Source organism: Aethalodelphis obliquidens, unplaced genomic scaffold (genome assembly GCF_003676395.1).
Source record: "Aethalodelphis obliquidens isolate GAN/ISIS:26980383/991018 unplaced genomic scaffold, ASM367639v1 scaffold12, whole genome shotgun sequence".
In the NCBI taxonomy this organism is placed as follows: domain Eukaryota; kingdom Metazoa; phylum Chordata; class Mammalia; order Artiodactyla; family Delphinidae; genus Aethalodelphis; species Aethalodelphis obliquidens.
This window is the reverse complement of record NW_020837956.1, coordinates 13258429-13277407: the sequence shown is the minus strand read 5'-3', so window position 1 is coordinate 13277407 and position 18979 is coordinate 13258429. Positions and strand designations below refer to the sequence as shown.

The 18979-nt window shown below is 39.0% G+C and overlaps 1 protein-coding gene across 5 annotated transcripts in view; it reads right to left on the bottom strand.

The window, feature by feature from the left end:
• ATL2 (atlastin GTPase 2) overlaps nucleotides 1-18979 on the bottom strand; it is a 64843-nt gene that overhangs the window by 24314 nt on the left and 21550 nt on the right. For 4 of the 5 annotated variants that reach the window (XM_027113347.1, XM_027113348.1, XM_027113351.1 and 1 more), the window contains exon 2: nucleotides 8706-8950. The exons of the other annotated variant lie outside the window; for it this stretch is intronic. In XM_027113347.1, coding sequence (XP_026969148.1) covers nucleotides 8706-8950 — 245 coding nt within the window. The remainder of the gene's footprint in view (nucleotides 1-8705; nucleotides 8951-18979) is intronic. 5 annotated transcript variants of the gene reach the window in all.

The window sequence follows — 18979 nt, the reverse complement described above, 5'->3', positions numbered from 1 at the left end:
GTGAAATATTTCAAGTGCTGAAAGAAAAAAGCCACCAACCTAAAATTCTGTATCCAGCAAAGTTATCCTACAAAAGTGAAGGAGAAATAGTCTTCCTTAGACAAAAACTGAGGGAGATTGTCACCAGTACACCTGCCTTGAAAGAAGTGTTCAAAGTTCTTCCAAGGGAAAGAAAATAATATAGGTCAGAAACTCAGACATATATATAAAAGAATGTCAAAGAAAGACAAGAAAGTAAATCTATTATTCTTCTTTCTCTTAATTCATCTAATAGACAACTATGTGTATGAAGTGCTAATAGCAACAATGTATTGGGTGATTATGGTACATAACACAGAGGAAATTAACAACATCATAAGGCACAGGAGGGAGGAATTGGGAATACTCTGTCATAATGTACCTGCTCTACCCATGAAGCAGTATAGTAATACTCTAAAGCAGACTTAGACTAGTTGTAAATGTATATTGCAAACTCCACGCAACCATTTTTTTTTTTTTTAATGTTTAGAGAAGTATAATAGATATACTAAGGAAGAACAGAATGTAGAATCATATAAAATAGTCAATTAAAGCTAGAGAAGGCAGAAAAAAATAAAAAAGAACAAACAAGTACAACAAATAGAAAATTACAAACATAAGAAATAACAATCCAATCCTATCAAAAATCACTTTAGATGTGCATGATTGAAATAAACCAATTAAATGACAGAAACTGTCACTGTGGATTAAAAAAAAGACCCAAATATTTGTTGTCCACAAAAAACCCAGTTTAAACATAAAGAAAAGGAATGGAGGAAGATATACCATACTGACACTAATCAAACAAAAGCTAGAGTAGCTATACTAATTTCCGACCAAGCTGACTTAAGGACAAGGAAATTATCAGGATAAAGAGTGGTATTACATAATAATAAAGGGGTCAATTCTCCAGAAAAACTTAACAGTTATTGCACTTAACAACAAAGCATCAAAATACATGAGGCAAGAACTGAACTGCAAGAAGAAACAAGACAAGTCCACTATTACACTTGGAGACTTCAACACCCCTCCATCAGTAATTGACAGACCCAGAAGACAGAATATCAGTAAGGATATAGCTGAACTGAACAGCACCAACAATCAGGTGGATCTAATTGACATTATATTGGGTTGGCCAAAAGGTTCATTTGGTTTTTTCCATAAGATGGCTCTAGTAGTGCTTAGCTGTCTTTAACTTCATTCGAAACAATTTTGTTAGATTGTATTGTGACAGCTGTCATACCAGCATGCCTTTAAAAAAAAATTTATCAAAGTTGGTGAATTTTTGTGTAGCCATTTTAATACGGAAGATGGAAGAAAAAAGCCACATTTTTGGCATGTTATGCTTTATTATTTCAAGAAACATAAGAATGCAACTGAAATGCAAAAAAAGATTTGTGCAGTGTATGGAGAAGGTGCTGTGACTGATCCGACGTGTCAAAAGTGGTCTGCGAAGTTTCATGCTGGAGATTTCTCTCTGGATGCTCCACGTTCGGGTAGACCAGCTGAAGTTGATAGTGGTCGAATTGAGACATTAATTGAGAACCATCAACGTTATACCACGCAGGAGATAGCCGACATACTCAAAATATCCAAATCAAGCAATGAAAATCATTGGCACCACCCTACTTATGTTCATCTCTTTGATGTTTACGTTCCACATAAGAAGCAAAAAAAACCTTCTTGACCATATTTCTGATGTGATTCTCTACTTAAACATAAGGAAAATGTTCCATTTTTAAAACAAATTGTGACAGGTGATGAAAAGTGGATACTGTACAATAATGTGGAACAGAAGACATTGTGGGGCAAGCGAAATGAACCACCAACAACCACACCAAACACCATTCTTCATCCAAAGAAGGTGATGTTGTGTATATGGTGGGATTGGAAGACAGTCCTCTATTATGAGCTCCTTCCGGAAAACCAAACGAAAATTCCAAAAAGTACTGCTCCCAATTAGACCAAATGAAAGCAGCACTCGACAAAAAGCATCCGGAATTAGTCAACAGAAAATGCATACTTTTCCATCAGGATAACCAAGACCGCGTGTTTCTTTGACGACCAGGGAAAAACTGTTACAGCTTGGCTGGGAGGTTCTGATTCATCCGCCATATTCACCAGACATTGCACCTTCGGATTTCCATTTATTTTGGTCTTTACAAAATTCTCTTAATGGAAAAAATTTCAATTCCCTGGAAGACTGTAAAAGGCACCTGGAACAGTTCTTCTTTGCTCAAAAAGATAAAACGTTTTGGGTGGATGGAATTATGAAGTTGCCTGAAAAATGGCAGAAGGTAGTGGAACAAAACGGGGAATACGCTGTTCAATAAAGTTCCTGGTGAAAATGAAAAATGTGTCTTTTATTTTTACTTAAAAACCGAAGGGACTTTTTGGCCAACCCAATAGAATCCTTCACCAACAACAACAGAATACACATTCCTCTCAAACTCATACAGAACATTCCCCAAAATAGGACATATACTGGGCCTTAAAACACACCTTAAAATAAATTTTAAAGAACAGATCTCACAAAGTATGCTCTCAGACCACAACTGAATTAAACTAGAAACCAGTAATAGAAACATAGCTGGAAAACCCCATAATACTTGGAGTTTACACAACACACTTCTAAATAACACACGGGTCAAAAAAGTCTCAACAGAAATTTTAAACTATTTTGAACTAAATGAAAATGAAAATACAACCCATGAAAATATGTAAAATGCAGTGAAAGCAACAGTTACAAGGAGAATTTATAGCATTGGGTGCATATATTAGGAAAAAAGATCTAAAATCAATCATCTAAACTTCTACCTTAGGAAACTAGATATAACCTAAAGAAGCAAAATAAAAATACAGCAGACACCAATAAAGCTGAACACAAGAAAACAGGATAACAACACAACAGGGAAAAAAAATTAATGGAACCAAAGCTGGTCCTTTGAAAAGATCAATAAAATTGATTTGACAGAGAAAAGACAAATAATATCAGAAATCAAAGAGGAGTCAAAACTACTAATTTCATGGACATTAGAAAGATAGTAAAAGAATATTAAGAACAATTCTATGCCCACAATTTTGATAACTTAGTTGAAACGGACCAATTATTTGAAAGACACAACCTACCAAACCCACACGAGAAAAAAATGGATCATCTGAATAGACCTGTATCTACTAAAGAAATTTAATCAATAATTAATAACCTTCAAAAGAGAATGAACCAAATTCAGACAGTTTCACTGGTAAGTTCTACCAAACATTTAAGAAAGAAATGATGCCAGTTCTCTCTAAGCTCTTCCAGGAAATAGAAGCAGAGGGAACACTTCCTAACTCATTCTATGAGGCCAGTGTTATCTTAATACCAAAACCAAATAGAGACATAACAAGAAAGGAAAACTAAAGATCAATATATCTCATGAACATAGATATAAAAACACTCAACAAAATATTAGCAAATTAAATCCAACATTGTATAAAAAGAATTATACACCACAACTAACTATTCCAGGGACACAAAGCTAACTCAACATTCAAAAAATTAATAATGTGATCCATCACATCAACAGGCTAAAGAAAAATCATATGATCACATCAACAGATGCAGAAAAAGCATCTGAAAAAATCCAACATCCACTCATGATTAAGAAAACAAAAACCCTCTCAGCATGCTAGAAACAGAGAACTTCCTGAACTTGATTGAAAAACATATACAGAACTATTCTACAGCTAACAACATACATAGTGTGAAAACCTAGATGCTTCTCCCTAAAGATTAGGAAAGAGATAAGGATATTTGCTCTTATCACTTTGTACTCAACACTGTACTGCAGACTCTAGCCAGGAAAATTAGCTAAGAAAGAGAGAGATAAGAGGTACTCAGATTGGAAAGGAAAAAGGAAAACTGTATTTACAGGTGACATGATCTTATATATAGAAAACATTAAAAAGTCCACTAAAAAACTATTGGAACGGGGACTTCCTTGGGGTGCAGTGGTTAAGAATCCACCTGCCAATGCAGGGACACAGGTTTGAGCCCTGGTCGAGGACGACCCCACATGCTGCGGAGCAACTAAGCCCGCGCGCCTAGAGCCCGTGCTCCGCAACAAGAGAAGCCACCGCAATGAGAAACCTGCGCACCGCAACAAAGAGTAGCCCCTGCTCGAGGCAAGTAGAGAAAGCCCGTACACAGCAACGAAGACAAAACGCAGCCAAAAATAAATAAATTTAAATAAATAAATAAATAAAAATTGTTCACTTAAAATGATTTAAAAAAAACTATTGGAATGAATAAATGAGTTGAACAAGGTTGCAGGATACAAGACCAATATAAAACAATTGTATTTCTGTAAACTTGCAACAAACAATCTGAAAATGAAATTAAGAAAACAATTCTGGGGGGCTTCCTTGGTGGCACAGTGGTTGAGAGTCCGCCTGCCGATGCAGGGGACGCAGGTTCGTGCCCCGGTCCAGGAAGATCCCACATGCTGCGGAGCGGCTGGGCCCGTGAGCGATGGCCGCTGGGCCTGCGCGTCCGGAGCCTGTGCTCCGCAACGGGAGAGGCCACAACAGTGAGAGGCCCACGTACCGCAAAAATAAAAAAGGAAAATTAAAAAAAAAAAGAAAACAATTCTGGGGCTTCCCTGGTGGCACAGTGGTTGAGAGTCCGCCTGCCAATGCAGGGGACACAGGTTCGTGCCCCGATCCGGGAGGATCCCACATGCCGCGGAGTGGCTGGGTCCGTGAGCCATGGCCGCTGAGCCTGCGCGTCCGGAGCCTGTGCTCCGCAATGGGAGAGGCCAAAACAGTGAGAGGCCCGCGTATCGCAAAAAAGAAAGAAAGAAAGAAAGAAAACAATTCTGTTTATAACATCAACAAAAAATGAATAAATTTAACAAAAGAAGTGTAAAACATACTCTGCAAACTACAAAACATTTTTGGAAGAAATTAAAGAAGATCCACATAAATGGAAAAACATCCCATGTTCAAAGATTGAAATGCTTAATATTAAGATGGCAACACTACCCAAACTGACCTTTTAGATTCAATCCAATCACCAACAGAATCCCAGCTAACCTCCCATAGAAACTGATAGGCTAAGTCCAAAAATCATACGGAATTGCAAGAGACCTAGAACAGACGATCTTGAAAAAAGAACAAAATAAGAGAACTCACTTCCTGTTTTGAAAACTTACTACAAAGCAAAGGTAATCAAGACAGTCTAGTACTGGCATGAGAACAGACATACAGACCAATGCAACAGAACTGAGGGTTCAGAAATAAAGCCACATGTCTATGGCCAACTAGCTGTCAACAAGGGTGCCAAGATCATTCAATGGGGAAAGAATAGCCTTTCTAACAAACGGTGCTGGGACAACTGGATAGGCATATACAAAAAAAATGAAGCTGAACCCTTACCTCATACCATTATCATTCATTATTATATATTAATGTATTATATATAATTAGTGAATATATGTTATATTAACATATTCAAAGAATTATAGCATTATTCATAAGCCAAAAGATGGAAAGAACCCAAATGCCCACTAACGATGAGGGGATAAATAAAATGTGATATATGTATACAATAGAATATTATTCAGTCTTGGGCTTCCTGGTGGCACAGTGGTTAAGAATCCGCCTGCCAATGCAGAGGACACGGGTTCGAGCCCTGGTCCGGGAAGATCCCACATGCCAGAGCAACTAAGCCCGTGCACCACAACTACTGAGCCCATGTGCCACAACTACTGAAGCCCACACGCCTAGAGCCCGTGCTCCACAACAAGAGGAGCCACTGCAATGAGAAGCCCACGCACCACAACAAAGAGTAGTCCCCACTCGCCACAACTAGAGAAAGCCCACACACAGCAATGAAGAGCCAACGCTGCCAAAAATAAATAAATAAAATAAATTTATCTTAAAAATAAATAACCGATTAATTCGAACATGACATGAAGGAATTTTATTCTAGAAAAACTTTTAATTCACTTCTCAAGTTTACAAAAGACTGATTTCTTTCCTTCTATATTTCAAGCAAAACCAACCTATTTTCATAATACAAGTAGCAGCTTAAGGAAAAAAAAAACCTGTGTAGGAAGCTATTTACTTTGCAAGAAAATGAGACCTAAAAATCAGAATTTCCCCTGTAATTTGGAAATGTTTGGTAACAATCTCAGAATATTCTTGGTTTTAAGAACTTAGCTACTGAAGTTTTTGTTTTTATCCAACAGAAAAGAGCTCACATTCAGCTTTGTTATGATTCCTTTATTAACTAATCAAAATTAAAACACATATCTATTTCTAAATCATGAAGTAAAATATTTACATTTGGCTCCTTTAGTGAACTGCTTTACATAAATTGACTCAAGTCAATACCGGAGACATACGAAATCAGTACAGTAGGTCCTCCCGATGTGAAACCCACAGATACAGTGGGCTGACTGTACTATGCCATTTTATATAAGGAACCTGGACATCCAGGGATTTTGGCATCCACTGGAGGTCTTGGAATCAATAGCCCCCCCAATCCCACCCCCACTCTGGGATACCTAGGGACGACTGTATAAAGCCACTGTTATCTCCCACCTTCTTCAACTACCATCCCATCTTTGCAGGCATATAGGTTAATGAAATATTCCAAAACTATCCCACTGTTTTTTCTCCTTTACTTTCATCTCCTAGGAAAAGTATGACCCACCACTAAGTCAGTATAAGTAGAAGCCTGTTATTCCTCCAAATCAAACACTGTTTAATGTGATTTTCAATTGACAGAATAAGATTATTTACATCAGGAATCCTATATGGAAACTTTATGAATGAAAATTAATAAAGACATTTAGATTAGAAACCACTAACTAGGTGTGTAGCCTGAGGTCCTCCTTACCATTCTGTGGCTTCAGTATCTTACCCACAAAGGAGGAAATTCTATTAGTTCAGAGATTACAAATATACAACACATGTGGGCTGCTACTCGCCCTCTGAACAGCCACTACTAATTGATAAGAGATCAAATAAGAAATGGCACCTAAGGTGAAACTTGCTAGACAAGTGATCTAAGCTTCCTTCCCCTTCTAACATTCTGTCTGTGACCTACTTGGAATCAAATACATTTGCAGTGAACAGCTCAGACACAGATAGAAACAATATACACAAGCTAACTTAAGGAGTCAGAGCCTCAAAATACAGAAATTCTTTATCATCTTTAAATGTACAGACTTTCTTTTTTTAAAGAATAAGTCACAAAAAAAAAAGAATAAGTCACTATTTATACATTTCTCTATTTCAGATGTAAATTGCTGGAAAATAATCAAGTCTAAGTGGAAAAACCTTAAAATACTATATCTTTCTCAATTTCCAACTTGTGTCAAATAGTGTTCTTTATCATGAACTACATTCTTGATACTCAGGCATGCTTGAACATGCCTGAAGAAATCCCTATGGAAAGAATATTGAAAAGCTTCCTGAAAATCAACTAGGAATGTTTGTTTGCCTTATTACTTATCTCAAGTAGGATGCATATCCAGTTACAGATTTACACAGAACACGTAAAGGTGAACACCCTGACAGATGTTTAGACAATTACATAATTCTGTCAAAGTGTTATTTCTAGCACCTTCATGTGGCCTTCTGAATGTCTAAAGCCTACTCCTATAAAGCCCTTCCCCTTAAGTGCTCCACTACAAATTTCCAATTCCTCCTTCTTGGTTCCTATCAAACTCTCATTCCCTCAGCCCAACTTTCAACTGTTAGAAAACTACTCTGACTCAAGTGGGAAAAAAAAATTTTTTTTCTTGCTTTTGTTCAGGGGAGAAAGTCAAAGTCAGGGAGGGGAGGGAAATAATTGTCTGGTACCATCAAAAGGTGAAAATGTGTAGAGAAAGGGTGATTCATCAGTCAAAATAGAAAATAAGTTCTTACTATGGGCCAATTATCGTGCCAGGCATGGGAGATATGGTAACCAAGATAAAGCCCACTCCTGACAGTAAACTAGCCAGGAAAAATAAGTAACTAAAGTAGTATCAATGAAACATAGGACCTGTGCCATATGGTCATAACATAGCCTTAGAAACCAAGGAAGGCTTCCTATGAAAAAAGATTAGCCAACAGTACAGCAACATTTGAGAGATAACACGACATACTCGAGGAACTGCAAAAACTATAGTATACCTGACATACAGAGACAAGGGATGAGGCTCAGAGATCATGGAAGACCATGGAAGTCACTTTAAGGAACTGAACCTTATCTCAAAAAGTAAGTCTCTGAAGGAGACTTATTTGAGGAGCATAAGTATACCTTTACAGAAGTCTCTATCAGCCTACTTCACCCACTGTTGTAAAGGCGACTGAGAAGGGGAAGGAAATAACAAAAAGCGAGAGACTGAACGGTGCTTCAGAGACTTTAGAGTATACTCAGACATCTTAGGTTAGAGCTACAATGCTTGGAAGACAGGTGCTCAATCATATGCCTCAATATGTACTACATGCAAAAAGGAATTATGGAGATGAAGAAGAATCAAGAGCTCAAACAAACTTACATTACTGTCTTAACTGAGAAGTCTTATCAAGAACTGTATTTTCGTAAAATTAAAGATACAGCTCTTACTGTTTCTTGTCTATTATTTTTAAACAATATTGGTTGGTAAGTTTTGTTTTTAACTCAGTTCAATTTAAAAGACACTATTCACCTTGTTATACATATATCTAAGCATGAAGTCCAGTAGAAATGATTTCCCTTTACGAAAAGCTCCTGCCACGGATACCACTACTATGTTAAGATCTCGTATGTGCTCCTGTAGCAATATCTGCTCCAAAGCTTCTTCATCAAGCTCAAAGTTATGGTCATCTTCATGTGCAAGAACAATCTGTACTGGACATGGTTTCTTCATAACCTCATCAGAGTTTACTAGGTCATCATCTTCATAATTCTCACCTAGAGTTAAAAAAGAGAGAAACAGGTTACCTTAATTCCTGCATTCTAAACTTTTCCTAAAGGATCACAACTAAAGCAAAATTTCAAATAACTTCTCCGCCATTATAGGTCATTTGGAAATAGTTACAAAAAGTGATGCTCAAACACACACTGGATTTCTCACTCCCTCTATAATAGGACCAAGAATACCAGTCAGTTTCTTACTATATAGAGAGATAAGCAGGAATACTAAGTAAGGCCTCTATCTCAATCAGGTCTTAACAGCTAAACGTGCGCAACAGCTGTTCTGAACACTGTGTGATTCTATAAACAACTTTTGCTACTGTATGCACACACAAACCAGATGCAGTGAGTGGAAAATCAATTTCACCTAATAATTCAGATTCCAATTTCCCTATAGGCATCACCTGGAAATTACTCCAAGTTACAAAGATTAAAATATACATATAAATTGTAAACATTATTTTTCATTCTGAAACTTCAAGGGTTAAGGTCCTCAGAAATTTCCAAAAATGACACATGATAAAGCTAATGGTTCCCTAATTTAATAAGAGTTACCTAAAAGGATAGCATTCCTTATTAAAACAAAGCACAGGATTAATGTTTTAGTGGAAGACATAAGAAGAACAGTCAACGAGGTGCAGAGATTCAGCTGTCTCTAGGGCCCTTTTTCACCAAACACCACAGACACCCCTTCAAAATTATATAGCTCCTAAAAAACAGCTATATAAACTCGTTTGTTCACCCAGCACACCAAAAGAAGTTAACCTTTACAGAAGGTAAATAGGTAAATAGTGATGAAGAAATAACTATAGAATAGGTAACAGGTGAGAGAGTTTTTTAAAGTTTAGGTTTGTGTTTTGTTTTTGTTTTGTTTTCTGGTTTTTGTTTGTTTGTTTGCGGTACACGGGCCTCTCACTGTTGTGGCCTCTCCTGTTGCGGAGCACAGGCTCCGGACGCGCAGGCTCAGCGGCCATGGCTCACCGGCCCAGCCACTCCGCGGCATGTGGGATCCTCCCGGACCGGGGCACGAACCCATGTCCCCTGCATCGGCAGGCGGACTCTCAACCACTGCGCCACCAGGGAAGCCCTGTTTGTTTGTTTTTAAACCCACTTAATAGCTAGTTTCAGAGACTATGTACCTTGTCTGCCTTTCTTCCCTATCAATTGCTTGATCCCACTAGCAACACTCCTGGGGATCTTATCCTCTCCCACATCAACATTTTTAAGACTCTCCCCTTGAGATTGTCTACTAAGTGCCAGTTTCCAATCTAAGGAGACATACAGTATCTACTGTGTTCAATACAATGACAGCCCCTCCTCACCGAGGAGACAGCCAGTCCACTGAGGAGTGGCACATTATTAGTGCACCAATACCTTATCCACACAAACACTATTCTCAGCACGAAGATTATATACTTACATTAATGAATTTTTAATTTCTTTACAGAAAGAAACATCTAGCTTATTTGATTTGCAAAGACTATTAGAGTCTTTACCTTCACATCACAAGGCACATTTAACTAACTGTACAAAGCAAAATCAACACTATTTCAAAAGCTGTTGCAAACAGTAACAATATAATGTAATATAAAGAGCAGTCAGTTTCAAAGGAGAATTTTTTAAAGTAAAAGCAAACAGTATTTAATTAAAAAGGATATTATCACTGCTTGTTTCAATGCTATACAGATATAGCCAGGTATGCTATTTGAATGCACAAAAAGTAAACCTTCCAGGAAAAGTACAACATAGTTAAATTCCAATTTAATATATTACCAAACAGTATGCAAATTGTGTGATTAAAACCTTCCAAACCTATTAGTGGTTAAGAATGAACCAGGAGGGGCTTCCCTGGTGGTGCAGTGGTTGAGAATCCGCCTGCCAGTGCAGGGGACATGGGTTCGATTCCCAGTCCGGGAAGATCCCGCATGCCGCAGAGCAGCTAAGCCTGTGTGCCACAACTACTAAGCCTGTGCTCTAGAGCCCACAAGCCACAACTACTGAGCCCACGTGCCACAACTACTGAAGCCCGCGGGCCTAGAGCCTGTGCTCCGCAACAAGAGAAGCCACCGCAATGAGAAGCCCGCGCGCTGCAACGAAGAGTAGCCCTCGCTCGCCGCAACCAGAGAAAAGCCCGCATGTAGCAATGAAGACCCAACGCTGCCAGAAGCAATAAATAAATAAAATAATAAAATAAATAAATTTTTTAAAAAAAGAATGAACCAAGAAGCAAAACTGCCTAGATGCGTGCCATTTAACTTCTCTATGCCTGCTTCCTCATCTGTAACATGGGGATAATAATAGCACCTACCACATTAAGTTGTCATCAGGATTAAATGATTTGAAATATGCTTGATACATCATAAGCATTACAGGTGCTTGTCATTAAGGTGACAGTAATTTTAAAATAATCCTACAGAAAAGCTTTTATTTACACCTTAAAATGCTAAAACTCTACAGTGACCTTCAATTGACCTGTGTAGCTGTGTAACAACATCACCATCTACCCATTTGCAGGCACAAACCTGAGGGCTGTCCATGATACATCCCTCCTTTTCCTTACCCCTAAATCTAACCAATAACGAAGGTCTTAAATTTGTCTTCATTCAAAATCTTCTGATACCATCCCTATTCTCATCATCACCACCATCTTATCTCACTTAAGGTGGTATCGAACTGGTCTCCCTTCTTGCCCCCTCCTCCAAACCAATCCTCACAGAGTAGAAACTGAATAATACGGTTAAATGTAAATGTGATTAAGTTACTCTCCTTAAAATCACTGCTACAGAGCATTAACAACTAAAATCCTACATGTGCCTCATAAAATCCTGTACTCACTGCCAAATCTCTCCTGCCCCATTTGGTGCTATTTTCCCCTGTGTAAACTACCAATAGACAAGCTAACCTTTTTTCAGATCCTTATGCTATTAAGCTCTTTCTAGACCCTTATATCACCCATGATATTTCTCTGCCTGGAATACTCTTTCCCATGTTGTTCCCCTAATTAATTCCTTAAATCTCAGTTTAAACGTCATGTTCTCAGGAATATCTTCCCCCAAGGTTCCTAACCAAATTCAGTCCTCCTACACTCCCCCGATTTTAATCCACCCATCATTTGAATATTTATGTAAGTACTTATTTATTACATGTCTCCCCGCCTAGACTGCCAATCCTCTGCTTAAAACCCTCAATTAGTTCCCCACCATAACCAGAAAATAGAGGGGAAAAAAAAAAATCTTCTAAATCCCTTACCATAGTCTCCCCAGTTCTGTGTGATCTGGCCCCTGCAATCTGCCCTTCTTGCTGTTCCTTGAACAGGCCAAACCTGTTTCCCACCCCAGAATCTTTATCCTGTGTTCTCCCCTGTCTGGAACGCTCTGTCCCTAGAAATTTACGTGGCTTGCTTCTCCATCATCTAGGTCTCAGTGCGAATGTTATCTCCTCCATGTGGCTTTCCTCAACCACTCAGTCTAAATTACAGACCCCTCTCCATCACTTTAACAAAACAGGGTTTTTTCCCACAGCCCTTTCCAGTATTTAAAATAACTTTTTTCATTTGTTTACATGTGTGCCTTATATCTCCCCCTCCATAGAAAGTATGTGCCACAAAAACAAGGATCCCAGTCACCCTACTGACCACTCTCTTAGTACTTAGAACACGCTTGGCACCTAGCAGGTGCTTAATAAATATTTCTTGAATGAATGAAATTTACATATTTTACTCAGGAGTTTTACACATGTCCCTACCTGTTTTATAAGCAAATTTGACATTCACATAATTAGTTTGGGGAAATACTTCTAGCAACTCAAGAATAGTATATTTATCACAAAATTACAATTAAAAGTATGAAGTTCTACCAAGTAACACATTTTAATTAAAAAGAACTCAAAATTAGTAAGTGCTAAAGTATCATAATGACCAAATTTGGAGATTGCTGATTTTGTTAAAACCAACAAGTAGTCTTATTCTTAATGTAAAGAAAGCATTAGTTGGTTTCTTAAAAATAAAAATAAACCATTTGGCAGGAAATCTTTGCTACCTTAAAATTTCGCCTAAATTAATTGACTACAGTGGCCAGTTTTCTTTTATTAGCACGAATAAAGATAGATACTGCAGATATACAGGCAGCATATTTGTCACTATTTCTAGTCAACAGACCTCTAAAGGGAAGTGTAGCGAATATGTTTCACAGGTATCATGGAGTACAATGACATGATTCAGCTAAATTTACTCCCCCATCATAATTTCCCTACTAAATTTGGACGAACTACAGATAAAGTACTTCATTCATCAAACACTGATATAGGCCACCATATAAAAGAGAATTATATGCAAATTTCTTTAGAATACCTATAAATATTAATACTCTGTGATCACCTACAATTGGAAGTCTTTTTAAATTTAGCACTAAGATCTTAAACTGAAGTTAAATTCTATGTAGAGAATAGTGATTTTATTTCCACTCTTTAATGCCAAGAGATTGCTGGAAAAAGAGATTTCAGCCCTCCAATAGATTTTCCTAATTCACTGTTCCAAGTCAGTTCTCCCCCAACGTGGATCTTTCAGGGTTAAAGCTGAAAGACACATACAGACAATCAACTCAAATATTTCTCCATACCTTAACACTAAGTATACTTAACATATTTACCACAAGGCCTACAAAAAGACACCGTCTTGGTAAAAAAGTGGGGAAAGAGAGATGACTAGGTGGAACACAAGAGGATTTTTAGGGCCATGAAACTATTCTCTATGATGCTAATGGTAGAGCTGTATCATCATACATTTGTCAAAACCCATAGAATATACAACCCCCAAAGTGAACCCTAATGTAAACTACAGACTTTGGGTGATAATCAGGTGTCAATGAAAGTTCACTGATTGTGACAAGTGTACCACTCTGGTGTGGGATGCTGACAGGGTGAGAGGCTGCAGGTGTGTGAGGACCGGGGGTGGGGGGGTCAGGGGTTGGGGGGTGCGCATGCGTGCGGCCAGACTCTACTTTGTGCTCAATTTTGCTGTGAACTTAAAACGGCTCTAAAAAATAAGTCTATTAAAAAAAAAGAAAAAGACATCTGTCTTTTTTTATTGCTATTTAATCATACTTTATCTTAATTCATACATTCAGCACACATTCCAACAGGAAAATTTACACTTCAGGACCAACCTAGGTATATTTGCAAACTTCAATCTGAATCATAAACTATGACAATAAAAAGGTGCTACAAATCTGCATTACAATGTTACTAACATTAGATTATATCAACCCAAAACTAAACTTGTAGAAAGAGAAACAAAAGTATTTCACTTTTATTATTCACATTCCAAATAAAAACTTGTAACAAATTTTTATGGATAGTAGCCTGGACTCAGTGCACTCAGTCTATCTATAAAAATTAGCTATTCAGTGCTTCCCTGGTGGCGCAGTGGTTGAGAGTCCGCCTGCTGATGCAGGGGACACGGGTTCGTGCCCCGGTCCGGGAAGATCCCACATGCCGCGGAGCGGCTGGGCCCATGGGCCGTGGCCGCTGAGCCTGCGCGTCCAGAGCCTGTGCCCTGCAATAGGAGAGGCCACGGAAAGGAATACCCGCCAAAACAAAAAAAAAAAAAAAAAAAAAAAAAAAAATTAGCTATTCAACAAAAGCAAAGTGATATTTTGATGTCTGGTACTTGGACCTCAACATTTATACTCCATAACAAAATGAAAATAGTATCTAAGTATTCAAAAGTTTAATCCCGCACATATTTTAAAAAGCCTTAAAAAGGTTATACCATGGTAAACCTATTTGTAGATATTTATTATAAGAAACAAAGATGCTAACACAGATATATAAGTTGGTTTATCAGTGTTATTTATGGTAGTGAAAATTAATGTTAAATGTCTTTTTTAATATTTATTTATTTATTTGGCTGTGCCGGGTCTCAGTTGTGGCATGAGGGATCTTCACTGCAGCATACGGGATCTTTTTTTTTTTTTTTTAGTTGTAGCATGTGGGATCTAGTTCCCTGACCAGGGATAGAACCCAGGGCCCCTGCATTGGGAGTGCGGAGTCTTAACCACTGGACCACCAGGGAAGTCCCTAATGTTAAACTTCTTAAAACTGGAAATTGGCCTAATGTATTTTTTTTAATAAATTTATTTATTTTTGGCTGCATTGGGTCTTCACTGATGAGCGCAGGCTTTCTCTAGTTGCAGTGAGCAGGGGCTACTCTTCATTGCGGTGTGTGGGCTTCTCATTGTGTTAGCTTCTCTTGTTGCAGAGCATGGGCTCTAGGTGTGCGGGATTCAGTAGCTGTGGCCCACGGGCTCAGTAGTTGTGGCCCACGGGCTCTAGAGCGCAGGCTCAGTAGTTGTGGCGCATGGGCTTAGTTGCTCCGCGGCATGAGGAAACTTGCCGGAGCACGGCTCAAACCCATGTCCCCTGCATTGGCAGGCGGATTCTTAACCACTGCACCACCAGGGAAGTCCCGGCCTAATATCTTAACTACATGTTGACATATTATGCAGCTTTAAACCACATACACACATTTTAAAAATCAAAGATAGTCTTCAACTCAGTATAAAATAAGTGGGGAAAAGGCAAATCACAAAGTAGTACAAATCTTCCCCAATTCTGTTTTGCCTTGTTTTTAAAAACACAGGTACACTTGGGAGTTGGGGGGGAGAGAGAAACAACATTTGAGGCTTGTTCTTCCAGTCATTAGAGTAACTGCTACCAGACTGGTCCTCTGCCACAAACTATAAATCTAAACAAAATATACGAGGCACCTTTTTTCAAGCACTGGACAACAGGCAGAAGAGAGTAATCCTTGAGAAAAGGTCACACACACACACGCCTCCCATCCACTGCCACACTCTGCTAAGAACAATTTCCTAAACAGCGTGGGGAACCAAAGCACAAGCAAAGATCTGAGTTCAGGACTACTAAAAGCAGTTGGAAGCTGTGCAGCAGAACAGAGAAAAAGGAACTATGCAGAGGTAGAGCCCAGAAGTCCTTGGCCAAGGGCGATAAGCTTCACAGGTGCAGAGGAACACACTATGCAAGGCTTACCAAAAAGCAGCAACTACAGGGTTGTAAGAGGAACAGAGATACCAGAAGTCAAACAGTACTGGGACACTGTGGCATTTTGGCCCAGCCATGATGAATAGATGAACACTTCAGGCATCAAGCTGAAACACCAGAAAGGCCACATCTACAAATCAAAGACGATGTTCTAGAGTAAGGCCTACTGAAGATCCACCCAAACAAAGCCTAATACTAAGACTTGAAAAGAGGGGCGACAGTTTGGAGATTTAGTGCCCCCCCAAGTTAGGAGGATTGCCTCTAAGCTTCCCACAGATCCACACTAAAAAGTATAAAGCCAAGCCTCCAAAAGCTCAAGAGCAATTAGTAACTGAACTGCAAGTAACAACAAAAACTAGATAACAGAATCCAGAATCTCCACACTGTGTAACATAAAGTATATGAACAGAAATTATTAGAAATGCAAAGAAAGAAGAAAATGTGGCCCACAGTAAAGAAAAAAAAGCAGTTGATAGGGCTTCCCTGGTGGCACAGTGGTTGAGAGTCCGCCTGCCGATGCAGGGGACACGGGTTCATGCCCAGGTCCGGGAAGATCCCACATGCCGCGGAGCAGCTGGGCCCGTGAGCCATGGCTGCTGAGCCTGCGCATCCGGAGCCTGTGCTCCGCAACGGGAGAGGCCACAACAGTGAGAGGCCCACATACCACAAAAAAAAAAAAAAAGCAGTTGATAGAAAGCAATCCTGGGACCTCCCTGGTGGTGCGTCGTTAAGAATCCGCCTGCCAACGCAGGGTACAAGGGTTCAATCCCTGATCTGGGAAGATCCCACATTCTGCAGAGCAACTAAGCCCATGCACCACAACTACTGAGCCTGAGCTCTAGAGCCCGCAAGCCACAACTACTGAGCCTGCGTGCCACAACTACTGAAGCCCACGTGCCTAGAGCTTGTGTTCCACAACAAGAGAAGCCACTGCAATGAGAAGCTCACGCACCAAAGAGTTGCCCCCACTCACCACAACTACAGAAAGCCTGCGCACAGCAACGAATACACACACAGCCATAAATAAATATATAGATAGATAGATAAATAAATAAATAAATGCAATCCTGCAATGGCCCAGATGTTCAACTTAGCAGATAAAAGCTTTTAAGAAGACATTATAAATATGTTCAAGGATTTAAAGGAAAATAAGTTCTTAATAAGTGAATACTTAGGAAGCCTCAGCCAATAAACGGACTACTAAAAAACAAATGAATATTCTAGAACTGAAAAGTACAATAATTAAAATGAAATATTCACTGGATAGACTTAACAGCAGATTGTAAACAGCAGAACAAAGGGTCAGTGAACTTGAAATCAGACCAAAGTTCTCTAATTCAAAGAAGAAAAAGAAAAAAGAATGAAGAAAAACTAACAGAGTCTCAGGGACCTGTAGAGCTACATCCAATATGCAGTTAGAGTCCCAGAAGGAGAACAAAGAGAAAAAATACTGAAAAAATATTTGAAGATATAATAGTCAAAATGTTACTAAATTTGATGACAGAGACTTACAGATCCAAGAAGCTCAGCAAACCTCAAGTAGGGTAAACACAAAGAAAACCACATCAGTCAGACTGCTAAAAACCAAAGGTAAAGGGAAAATTTTTAAAGAAGTGGTGTGGTGGGGACTTCCCTGGTGGCACAGTGGTTAAGAATCCACCTGCCAATGCAGGAGACATGGGTTTGAGCCCTGGTCTGGGAAGATCCCACATGCCGCGAAGCAACTAAGTCCATGCACCACAACTACTGAGGCTGCGCTCTAGAGCCTGCGAGCCACAACTACTGAGCCTGCATGCTGCAACTACTGAAGCCCGCGCACCTAGAGCCCGTGCTCCGCAACAAGAGAAGCCACCACAATGAGAAGCCCGTGCACCACAGCAAAGAGTAGCCCCCACTCGCTGCAACTAGAGAAAGCTCAGGCACAGCAACGAAGACCCAATGCAGCCAAAAATAAATAAATAAATTTATATTTTTTTAAAAAAATGGTGTGGTGGAGGGAATAATTCAAATGACTGCTTCTCATCAGAAGCAATGGAAGCCAGAAGACAATAAAATGATATCCTTAGAGTGCTTAAAGAAAAAAAAGAATGTCAACTCAGACTTGTATATTCAGTGAAAGTATTATTGAAAAATGAAAGCAAAATAAAGACAATGAGCAAAAGAGCTAAGCAAATTTGTCACCAGCAGATGTGTACTACATGAGATGCTAAATGATGTTCTTCATTCTTCAGGCTGAAAAGAAATGATACCAAATGGAAAGCCTCTTCATTCCCTCCTATAGTATGCAAAGTAGTAAATAAATGGGTACAAAAATAAAAGACTGGTTGTTTCCCCCAAGTAATTTCCTTAAAAGATAACTGATCATTTAGAAGAAAAATAATAGATTGTAAGGTGGGGTTTTTAAAAATTAAGACAAATGTTGTGGGACAAGTAATTAAATTCATTCTAAGGTTATTATGATTTTGAAGTGGAAAGTGGTAAAAACACTGATTCTAAATGGACTTTGATACATTAAAGATACATACTGTTAGCTCTAGAACAATAACTAAAAAAATAAAGAGGTATAGCTAAATAAGCCAATGAGGAACCAAAATGAAATATTAAAAAATATCCAATTAACCCAAAGAAAAAACAAGACAAAAGGAACAAATGGAAAAAAAATAGGAAGATGGCAAACTTAAACCCAACTAAATCAATGATTACATTAAATGTAAATACACTAAACATTCAAAAAAGACAGAGATTGTCAGACTGGATAACAGAAGCAAAACTATGTATTGGGGCTTCCCTGGTGGCGCAGGGGTTGAGAGTCCACCTGCTGATGCAGGGGACGTGGGTTCGTGCCCCGGTCCGAGAGGATCCCACATGCCGCGGAGTGGCTGGGCCCGTGAGCCGTGGCCGCTGGGCCTGCGCTTCGCTGCGGGAGAGGCCACAGCGGTGAGAGGCCTGCGTACCGCAAAAAAACAA